This window comes from Mesocricetus auratus, unplaced genomic scaffold, assembly GCF_017639785.1.
Source record: "Mesocricetus auratus isolate SY011 unplaced genomic scaffold, BCM_Maur_2.0 Super-Scaffold_100691, whole genome shotgun sequence".
Lineage (NCBI taxonomy): Eukaryota > Metazoa > Chordata > Mammalia > Rodentia > Cricetidae > Mesocricetus > Mesocricetus auratus.
The window spans coordinates 40,833,764-40,845,860 of NW_024429267.1; the positions used below are offsets into that span (position 1 = coordinate 40,833,764).

Here is a 12,097-nt window from a genome sequence, read left to right on the forward strand (position 1 = left end):
AAATGAGGATTAGGACAATAACAGACACTACAAAACAACCAAATGAAAAAAATGAACGGTATCTTTCACTAATGTCTCTGAATTGTAATAGTTTCAATTCTCCAACCAAAAGAGACAGACGAGAGCAAGGGAGGGGGCTCAGTGGGTAAGAGTGCTTGCTGAGAAAGCAAGAGTCCCTGAGTTCAAATCCCCAGTACCAACATAAAAAGTTGAGCATGGCCATGTGTGCCAGAGTTTGGGGGAGAAGACAGTAGAATCCTAGGAGCTTGCTTAGCCAGCCACGCTAGCCAAAATGGCAAGCTTCAGGTTTCTGAGAGACCTTATCTCAAAATGTAAACTAGAAATCGACAGAGGAAGACACACGATTTCTCCCTCTGGCCTCTGCACGCACTCACATGGGCAAACAAAGACAAGTGTATATACAACTCTCTCTCTCTCTCTCTCTTTTTCTCTCTCTCTGTCTCTCTGTCTCTCTCTCTGTCTCTCTGTCTCTGTCTCTGTCTCTCTGTCTGTCTCTCTCTCTCTCCCCCTCTCCCTCTCCCTCTCTCTCTCTCCAAAGCTACACAGAGAAACCCTGTCTTGAAAAACCAAAATAAATAGGATTCATATATTTGTTACTTGCAAGAAACACAAACCTTACTGGCAAACACAAATATTGCCTTACAGGGAAAGGATAGATCATAATAAGAATACAAGGATGAGTCAATATATATAAACACAATGCAACACATTAAAAGACTCAAGGACAGAAATCATATGATCTTCTTAATTAATACAGAAAAGACTTGACGGACTGGAGAGATGGCTCAGCGGTTAAGAGCATTGACTGCTCTTCCAGAGGTCCTGAGTTCAATTCCCAGAAACCACATGGTGACTCACAGCCACCTTGAAATGAGATCTGGTGCCCTCTGCTGGCATGCAGCCCTCTGCTGGCAAGTATCCAGAAGATTGTATACATAATTAAAAAAAAAAAGATAAAAGAAAAAAAAAGACTTGAAATAATCCAATAGATAGTAAAGAACTATACCTTAATAAAGGACATATATGGCAAGCCTATACCCAACATATTAAATGGGAAGAAACCCAAAGCACTGCCACTAAAATGAGAGGCAAAGGCATACACCTTCTCCATTGCTATTCAACAGTCTTTGGAGTCTTTGAGCAAAAAGCTAAAGGAAAGAAAATGGATACAAATAAAGGAAGAAGCCAAATGATCCTTTCTTTAGACACAATGATCCTATACATGAGATGCCAATCCCACCACCAGACAGCTTCCAGAACTGATAAACACCTTTATAAAAGGAGCAAGATATAAAGCCCACACACAAAACTCAGTAGCTTTTCCATAACCAATAACTGACACCCTAACAAAGAACTCAGGAGAGTATCTCATTCACAACAGCTTTAAAACGATGCAAAATTTAATAAATATACATATGCACACACACACACACACACACACACACACACACACACACACACACACTGTGAAATAACACAACCAAGGAGGCAAACAACCTCTTCATTGAAAACTTAAAAATACCAAAGAAGGAAATGAAAGAAGACACCAGAGGACAGAAAGGCCTGTTATGCTCATGGATTGGCAGAAATAATATGGAAATGGCTATATTATTGAAGGCATCTTGTTAGAAAGATCTGAGGAATGCCAAAAAGACTACGTGGATTAGATAAGGAGGAGATCAAAACAGCTACAGAAGAAAGGGTGCTAAGAAACAGCAAGGCCAGAGTGTGAAACACACTGTCTGTGGACGAAACCCTCAAAGGTTATGATGAGAGCAATGTTAAAGAGGACAGTAATGAGCTGGAAATGGAACTTCAGAGCCAGTGAAGTAACTTGGACCAGAGGATGACTCCTGAGGCTCTGCGCTCATGGTTCGCAGTGCAGGTTGACGATAAGGAGGTGAAGGGCTGGGGGAAAGCAGCAGTGATGGTCTTCTGATTCTAGGTTCTAAATCTTTAAAAGTATTAAAATATAAAAGAACACCAAACATAAAAATCACAATTCCAGGCAGTAAAGTACACTGGCTTTTGTGTGTGACAGATAACCCAGAACAGAAAAGTTTTAGGTAGTCATACAAAGGTGCTGAACAGTGTTTGTCAAGATGGGTAAAGTGAAGAATCCTAGACCCCATGCCTACTCTGGATCAGACTCTCTGAGGTCCCAAGGCATCCTGGGAGACTGTTACAATGCAGAGCTCATATTGAGGAGCGGTAACTCACAGCCTCCTGTCAGTAGCCATGGGATTATGGAGCAAACACAAAGTCAGCAGAGGGAGGCCAATCAATTGTAACTTCTGCTCTATCTGAATGGGATTGCAACTAAACCACCTGACATGCAGAGTACTCTGCCAGAAAAAGCCAACAACTCCCCACATTCACTCACACCCACTCAGTTAGGTGTGCAGACACAGTGCTAATAGACGCTGCTACTGACGGTCAGTGTTCTCAGCATGGGAGGTATTGAATACTCGGATCTAATCCAGGACACAGTCCCAAGTACGCTGGGTAACTCAGTTCCCTGCACCCTAAATGCCAGTTTCATGCTCCATCATTCTAACAATAACAAACAAAACAAAACCTTCATGTTTCCAAGTGCCCTGTAGGACCAGAACTACCCTCTTGAGAATTATCGGTGGCTTGGAACCCCATTGGCCAAGGAGAGCAAGTGTTGATGGGCTGTACTATGGATCACCCACCCGCCACTGAGTAGCTCAGCGACAGCCCCTGGGGTTGCAGGAACTGGCGTCAGGAAACAGATCCATTGGAAATAGTATTTTCCCACACAATGTTGGGCTGACATTCACAGCTGGGACTATTGCTGTAAACGTACCTCTATTTTCCCAGTTAGCCTCTCAATCTCAGACCGATCCTCTCGCAAACTTTTGGTATTTCCTCTAAATTCTCTTAGTTGCTTTTTCTGCAGCTTTTCATAGCTTCTCTTCAGTCTTGCTAACTGTAAAGACAGTTATTTACATAAATTTAAGAGTTAGTAAATCATGGTGGTCAGACAAATTGGATTATAAAGCAAAAGCAGTGCTAAATTATCCTATTAAAAATAGATTGGCGGGCTGGAGAGATGGCTCAGAGGTTAAGAGCACTGACTGTTCATCCAGAGGTCCTGAGTTCAATTCCCAGCAACCACATTGTGGCTCACAACCATCTTGAGTGAGATCTGGTGCCCTCTGCTGGCATTCAGGTAGAAGACTGTATCCACAATAAAAAAAAAAAAAACAGACTGGCAGCATGTTAGAGTTGCAATAGCTTGGTTGGTACAGCGCTGACCTATGTTAGAGCTGCAATGGTTGGGTTGGTACAGCTCTGACCTAGTCAGCTCCAGGCCCTAGTAACACATAACCCAGTACCACAAAACTGGGCGTGGTAGCAAATGCAGTGATCACACAATTAAGTGTAAGTAGGAAAATCTGGTCAAGGTTATCTTCAAATACATGGAGTCTAGGGCTAGCCTGAGGTACCTTACCTCAAGGTGCATGCCTGCTTGTATGTGTATGTGTAAGAAATAAATGCTAGCAATGAAATTTCCAGGCCAAAAAGAAAAGAAAACAAAAAAATCTAGTTTTATTACAATTGCCGTGCATTCATAGGTTCCTGGGATCAAATTCATGCCATCAGGCTCAGTGGCAAGTGCCTCTACCCAATGAGTCATCTCTCAGCCCAGGCTTTTCTTAATCCCCAAATATTTCTAAGCCTTTTGTGTCTTCCAGTATTTAAAAATCAGCAACCGAATTACCTTACAAATTAAAATATTAAGTTTTTTGGTACCAAGATTTCAGTATTATACAAACATAGCTCTTTTTCCTTTAGGTGCTCAGTCAATTGCTGCATCAGCTAATATCAAACGTATTGGGCAAGATTCTTGGCCTAGATTCAAGGTTAGAAACTCTACTTCTGCCACATACTTCCCACAGGTTATCACACAGGATATGCATTTCCTACCATATAAAGCAGAAACCAGTTCTCAACACAATAGCCAAGAGTTACAGAGGAAGAACGACTACACAATGTCACAGAACTGAAGTCTCACCTCCTCCTGCAGTTTCTTTAACTCCTGCTTATACTCCATGGCCATTTCTTGCTTGGATTTTTCATGTTCTTCTATCTGCTGATGCAACATTCCAATCTAAAAGCAGAAAGAGTAATACAGTTCAGTATTAGCATTGAAATGATATCCCTACAATATAAAAAAAAGAAAATAATCCTTGTACTTACTTGCAAACTAAGGTTCTCAGTGTGTCTACACAATTAGCCTTCTTCCCAGGCAGGCAAATAAATGACTGACTCAAGAATCTACATAACAGCTACAAACAGAAATAATTCTTTTACAAAGTTACAGTTAGTTCAAGACTCACACTCCTTGTCTGATTTATTCTCCCCAACCCTCTTGTTAAAATAAATAATAAATCTTCATAAAAATAGCAGATATAAAATTTAACTTTTTTTTTTTTTTTGGTTTTACAAGACAGGGTTTCTCTGTATTGTTTTGGAGGCTGTCAGTCCAGCCCAGCCTCGAACACACAGAGATCCGCCTGCCTCTTCCTCCCGAGTGCTGGGATTAAAGGCGTGCACCACCACTGCCCGGCTAAAATTTAACTTTTTAAAAAATATTTATTTATTATGCTATACAGTGTTCTGCCTTGTAAGCCTGCACACCAGAAGAGGGCACCAGATCTCATTACAGATGGTTGTGAGCTACCATGTGGTTGCTGGGAATTCAACTCAGAACCTCTGTAAGAGCAGCCAGTGCTCTTAACTGCTGAGCCATCTCTCCAGCCCCAAATTTAACTTTTTTAATAACTAAAAATATTTCGTTTTTAGAATCCTGCAAAACTTGAACAATAATTTCTGCAGGTAAAGCACAGGTCAGTAATGTCAGAGACAGATTAGAAGACAATAGATGGCTCCTACTTACTTCATAATTTCTGACCACCCAGAGTAAGGAAGGGATCCTAACCCATTCTTCAGTGATTTGGTTCCAGTGATAACAATCTCATACCTAGCCATCAACTCTGAATAAATATCCAGCAGTATCCTACTGACAGTCAGTTAAAATTTAACCAGTACACAGAAACAGAAAGGAAGCACAGGAGTCTATGTAGTCGTGTGTGTGTGTGTGTGTGTGTGTGTGTGTGTGTGTGTGTGTGTGATACATATATATAAACATGACTGTGAAGACCAGAGTTAAAAGTTGGGTGTCTTCCTCAATAACTTTCCACCTCATCTTTTGAGGAAGGGTCTTTTATTGAACTTGGAGCTCATCTGTTCAGCTAGACTGGCTGGCCAGCAAGCCCTAAGAACCCTCCAATCTCTGTCCCTCCAGTGCTCATTACAGACATGTGCAGTCATACCTTGAGTTGACATGGTGCTGGGGATTGAACTCAGATTCTCATGCTTGTGTGGCAAACAATTTACCCACTTACTGAGCCATCGTCCCAGCCTTTTCTGATTTCTTAAAACGGGTATTTAATGACTGACTTCCAGCCTTCCTTTTGTTAACATATCTGGAGATACTGAAAGATAAAATTCCCTGTAGGCACCATGTGAGAAGTATCCTATGTTGTTTTTCTGTTTATTTTGGTTCTTGCTGAGGACTGATCTTAGAGCCTCTGCATATGTAAGCACACACTCCGCCACTTATCATTCATCCAACCCCACAAATGTGACCCATAGGAAGTTCATTATCAAAGTATATTCTAATTTTCTCTGTGATTTCTTCATGACTCACATAGTGGCTCACAATTGTCTGTAATTCCAGTCCCAGGGGATCCAATGCCTTCTTCTAACCTCCATGAGTACCAGGCACACACGTGGTGAACATAGATATATGCAGGTATAACATTTGTATTCATTAATAAAAATAAACAAGTCTAAAAATAAGGATTATTTAGAAGTGTATTACTTTTCCAAGTACTTGAAAGGCCTTTTAGGAGTATATTGCTCAATTTCTAAGTACTTGAAAAGCTGTCTTTTAATTATGTTGAGTTTTAGATTAAAACCACTTTGTTACAAAAACATACAATTTAATCTGCTGTAGCTGCCTGATGACAGTAAAATGCTCCCATCACAAAGAAAAGAACATGTTTAAGATTAATCAGGTCAAGCTGATTTTGATCAACTCTCCACCTTCACTGCTTTTCCACGTGCTTGTTCTAGCAATAGTAGGGAAGCTGTGAAGGCTTCTACAGTTTCCATGAATATAATTTCTCCCTAAATGCTGTGTTTGCTTTGTATATTTTACGACTGTTATTAACTACTTACAGTCCCAGAGAGAAGGTAAAGGATAACCTGTGGGAGTTGGTCATCTCCCTCCACTTTGTGGGTGCCAGGGATTGAACTCAGGTCTTCAGGCTTGGCAGCAGGCATCCTTACCCACTGAGCCATCTCGCTAGCCCACGTTACATCCATTGTCTTTCTTTCTTTCTTTTTTGTTTTTTGTTTTTGTTTTTGTTTTTTGTTTTTTTGGTTTTACGAGACAGGGTTTCTCTGTATTGTTCTGGAGGCTGTCGGTCCAGCCCGGCCTCAAACTCACAGAGATTCACCTGCCTCTGCCTCCAGAGTGCTGGGATTAAAGGCGTGCGCCACCACCGCCCGGCTCCATTTTCTTTTGTATATCTTTTCATTACACAGTATTTCCAAATTCTTACTTTCAAATTTTGATGTATAATTTTAAATTTTCCTTCCACTAAATTCTTTGGATTTAACAAGCTCTCTCCCTAATCCCCTGAAATAATTCACTTCCTATAGATTTTTCAGCCTATCTTCTTCTGACACACTCTCACAACAATAAAGGGCCGTCTTCCACACTATCTGCATCCTGCAACTCTGATTATAGTTCTATCTTTCAACTTAAACTGACTTTCATTTCTATCATGGCTTCTCTCAGAACTTTACTTCTTAATTTCCAAATACATAGATTTTTTCAGAGTTACCTTTTTCTAGCTTGTTTCTGCTATGTTAAGAGAGCTTATCTATGATTTCAAGCCTTTGTTTATGGCAAAATGTACTTCATGGCCCAGTATAGAGTCAATTTTGGTAATTGTTAAGTTTGTGCTGGAAAAGAAATGCATGTTCTGCAGTTTTCTTCTGTCATGTTCTACAGTTATAAACTGGGTCAAGTTTGCTGATCACGCCGTTCAAATCTGTATCTTTATGAATGGCTGCCATCAGTTACTAAGACAAATGTGTTAAAACTCCCAAGAATGACTGTGGCTTCATTATTTCCTACTGACAGTCCTGGCATTTCTGCATACGTATAAGGAAGGTTAAAACTGTCTTACTGTATCTTTTGTCCTATTTTGAGTTTTTCAAAAGTATAATCTGAGATGTGGACTTCTGGATAGGTAACTGGAGTGACCTTCGAAAGTACAGTGAGGGGACAGGAAGGGAGAGCCACACAGGGTCTATGACCACAGTAAGCAGCCTTTTCTAGTATGAGCACAATTACATCATCTTTCCCTTCAAGTGTCTGGGGGGCAGGTATTTTTATTTGCCTTTTGCTTTCAACCTTCATGTGCGGTTTACAATCATTAAGTAATTGTGACTCATTATTTTCATCTCGTTGGCTAATTTTTATCTTTTAAATGAGTCAGTGGCTGCACTTACAATTAATGGACGTACCTGGATTTAAATTATTGTCTTATGTGTCATGTGCACTTGATAAGCCCTGCACCTTTTTCCTCACTGCTTGCCCTCTTTTGACTGACTCCTTTTCATCACCCCACTTTCTCCTTCTGTGAGCCGGAAAGATATTCTCAGCTAGTACATACTCAAGGTTCCCTCAGACTGACCCAGGGATCATTGACATAACAAGTCTAATGCCAGTGGGTTGCCTTTCCAATTCCCTGGTAATCCTGCCACTAAAATGTAATTTAATTCCATTCATCTCCAAACTGACTTAATTGTTCACCACAATACTGAATAGATGATAAGCTGCTGCATCTGATCACTACCCACTTATATTTTCTTCCTGGAGCTCTGACCTTCTATCTACAACTGTCATTAATATCTGAAGAATGTTCTTTCTTAATTGTTGATTTCATCTATTGTGTACAAGTGCTCATGCATGCCTGTGCATGTGAGGAGGTCAGTGGGCAGCTTGCAAAAGGTAGCAAGGACTTTACCACTGAGCTGTATCCCCAACCCTCTGTGGTCACTTTAAACATCACTGATTTCTTTCAAGGTGGTCTCAGTCTCCAGAGCAGCACTGGCACAGGAGTCATAATGAGCAGGCTGAAGCTACAGATCCAAAAACATTCAGTTGAAAAACACAGAAACAGGGCTAGACACTCTCATTTGTTCCACTAAGTCAACATGGAGTTAAGGACAACAGCAGTGGAAACACCATCAAAATCAGCCCTGTCTCAACTCTATGGTGAGAAATACATTAGCTAGCAAAGTGACTCTCTTACAGTGGTGTTCCTCCAAGCATGGTCTGCAAGCGGCTGGTGGTGGCATAAAAGAGCAGCCCAGCATGAGATAAGAAGCCTACAACAAGAGTGTCAACCAGCCATCCATCCACTCAAGATTACTATAAATGACACTGGCACACAAGAAAACATTCCCACCGAAGATGCTGATTCACATTCAGCCACAAGCCTCCCATCTCACTGGGTCCCTGTCCTTTGAGGAGCCATAGGACTAATTGTTTCTTGACCTGTACCCCTCAGACAGAATTTTAAAAAAAAACCTAAAGCCTATTTTCTAGTTGTTATATCATGTGATACTATGAACATATTAGAAATTAAGTGGTTTTTTTTCTGTGTGTGTGTGTGTGTGTGTGTGTGTGTGTGTGTGTGTGTGTGTGTGTGTGTGTTCTCATCCAAGGTTGACATCAGGAGTCTTCCTCAACTTCACCACTGAAACAGAGTCTCTCAGTTGAACCTAGAGTTTGCCATACAGCTTGGTCTAGCTAGCCAGCTTGCTCCAATGACCCCATTTCTACCTTCTAAGAGCTAGAAGAGTCACCATGCCCACCTGGGATTTAAGTAGGTTCAGGGGATCTGCACTCTGGTCCTCATGCTTACACAGCAAGCATTTTATCCACCAAACCATTGCCCGAGCCCTAAAATTAGTGTGTTAATGAAACACATAGTGTCCCATTATTGGTGCCGGACAGAAGTACATATGTCTAGAAACTTAATTTCCAACAACCCAATCAAGGAAGCAACAAGTTAACGAGATAGCTGCAATTCTAAATTTCCTAGATATCCCATGCCAAACTCGGGAAATCTTAAAATCCTTACCTGGGAGCCTTCCATTCAATCCACTTTCTCTTTGAAGCAATTACATAATGGTAACAATACCCTTGGTATGGAACGAAGTCAGAGGAATAAGTCCAGACTTAGCCTCAGAGTGGAGTAATAGTCTCACAATCACAAATGTCAGTTTCTTTTGTGGATTTTAACAAAATAAACAACCCAGACATCAATATATACAGTGGTTTTCTGAACCAGGAAACAGTGTCACATCAATTACTGAGCATAACTGCTTCTGTCTTGCCCTGGGAGAAGTGAAGAAGAAGCCACAGTAGCTCCCAGAAAAGCAGATGTGTCTACTCAAGTTGTTTTACTTATTTGTCTGTCTGTTTATTCGCATATGTGTATGGTGTTTTCCTGCATGTATCTATGCACCACATGCATGCCTAGTGCCCATGGAGGCCAGAAGAAGGTGTCAGATCTTCTGGGACAGGAATTACAGACAGCTGTTAGCCACCATATAAGTGCTAGGAAATGAACCTGGGTTCTCTGAAAGAACAGCCAATGCTCTTAAGCTGATTGTTGAGGGAGGTGATTGTTGTTACTTTGGCTTTTTTATCCAAAGTGACTGTCATTTGGTATGCTTTCTCATCACCTTCCCTATCTCGGTGTAAATTGTATTCTAAAAAAATCTAATAAACTTTAGAATCAACTCTAGATGAGCGAATACCATTTGCAGAAATCTAAATTTGATATAACCAATATTACTAAAGTGCTATTTGACTCTAAATGCAAATGGCGAACCACTAGGACATAACTTTTTAATTCTTTGAAAATTTGATACATATATACAGTATTATCAACCAAATCACAATTCGTGTTCCACAATCCTGGAAGTATACTGAGCATAGCAGTCAACTTGTGTTGGCCTTGATGAGGGCAGATCCCACACGGACAAGTCTGGCAGGATGAGAATGAGGTTTGGGGCTAGCATCTTCCTACAGCCCTGTCCTTCCAAGACTGGCTTGTATGGAAACTTAGGGACAATGCTTGTACCTGCAATCCTTTCTGCTTTCCTTCCAGTACCCAGTGTTTTTCTTCTATTGTACCAGCTGTTATGAGAAATAAATCAGGAAATAGTCTTTAAACTTCCCCCTACACTACCAATATCAGCAGATAGTGGGACTGCAAATTATTTTATTTTCCTTCTTCTTCCTTAGTTATTTTGCTTTTGCTTGGTTTTTCAAGGCAGGGTTTCTCTGGGTAGCCCTGGCACTCTGTAAACTAGGCTGGCCTCGAACTCACAGAGGTCTGCCTGCCTCTGCCTCTGCCTCTCAGTGCTGGAATTAAAGATGTACACCACCACCATCTGGTGGTTATCTCTTAGTTTTAAACAAAGGTCCGTGTGAAATAGGCTTCCTTAGCTTAGCTTACAGTGCTGGAGGTCCTGGCCAGGACTGTGCACACGCCAAACACTCCATCACTGAGCTGCTTCCCTAGCCTTGACTTGTTAACTCTAACAAAAGAGGCAAATGGTTAAAAGCAAGGACTCAATTCTTCTTGGTGTTTTGTGGTTTTTGGGGGCCTGGGGAGATAAGCATTCTACAGCTAAACCATACCCCGAGTCTTCAATTTTGTTTTTTACCTACCCTTACAAGAAAAGACAAAAAAACAACTCCTTACTAAACTTGGTGGTGTTAATACATGTAATATGATGAAAGTATGCAAAAATTATATAACCCCTTCTTCCATTTTCTTTGTGTGCTAGGGTTACAGAGGTACACCACCATACTCAACTCCATTGCTTGAGCTCTGGGGATGCAAACTCAGAGCCTTAGGCTTGTACAGTAAACAACTAACAAAGCCATATCCCCAATCTCCTCTGTCACTTTCTTACAGAAAGTATGTATTATATGTGTCCAAAGTAAAATGGTCCTTGAAATAAATATTAATATTAGTACACCTTCATAATAAAGTTTCTCCTAAAAGAAACCATAAATATTAGAATAAACACCAAAAAAGAAAAAAGAAACTCTCTTGGTAAGCAAACGCTTTCTTTAACAAACATTTAAGAAGCACGTTTAGTACAAAAGATCGAACTACCAAGAGAGTGAATCAAGGGTACTGGGGCATGGGTTGCTCCAATGGTATTATATTCAAGCTTGAACACGGGCATACAGAACCCTGCATGATTTAAAAACCAGACGTGAAAATAACAAGAAAAGTGAAGCAGCCATCTACCTCTTTGTGCTTCATGTCCAGCTGACTCTTCAGGGTCTTCAGCTCCCGGTCACGGATGTCCAAACAAGTCTCCAGGGCGTGCGTCTGCCCCTCCCACTCAGATTTCTTATGAGCTACCATTATATCGATCTGTTTCATGAGCTCTTGCAGTTCTGCTTCACAGGATGTCAGAAATCCCCTACAAACACCAAGAGACCAAACACCACGGGTGCCTAAGTGGTTTCTCATCTTTCATGGTTTGTCATCTATCTGAAGAACTAAGCCATTACAGAAGCAACAACTAGGATGTCTACACCCTTGCTGTCCTATACTGCATGCTGTCCTATACTACAGACAGCTGCTTCCTCCACAGAATACTCTGCTCTCCTCTAATGAGTAACTAAAGCTGAAGTCACTTGGTGAAACACAGATGGACGTTTTACATATGGCTTTCCAACTGAGACTTTCACTACTATTAACCATGCCTTCTGGGACATTCTTGGGACACTTTTTGGAGAATCCAGGCAAACCAATGGCATGTCTCCTTTGGCCAAAACAAATGGCCTTGGCAGCACACAGGTTATTGTGCAGGAAAAGATACTTTAAAAAAATGTTTTGAAAAATTGATCCTTTAGCAAGATCTATTG

General features: G+C 40.9%; 1 protein-coding gene across 7 annotated transcripts in view; it reads right to left on the minus strand.

Moving 5' to 3' along the window:
- Positions 1–12,097, minus strand: part of Cep63 (centrosomal protein 63) — a 47,448-nt gene that overhangs the window by 26,527 nt on the left and 8,824 nt on the right. For all 7 annotated transcript variants that reach the window (XM_013114980.3, XM_013114979.3, XM_021228344.2 and 4 more), the window contains 3 exons: positions 11,472–11,649; positions 4,064–4,159; positions 2,852–2,974 (listed from right to left, as the gene is read on the minus strand). In XM_013114980.3, the coding sequence (XP_012970434.2) occupies positions 2,852–2,974; positions 4,064–4,159; positions 11,472–11,649 (397 nt within the window). The remainder of the gene's footprint in view (positions 1–2,851; positions 2,975–4,063; positions 4,160–11,471; positions 11,650–12,097) is intronic.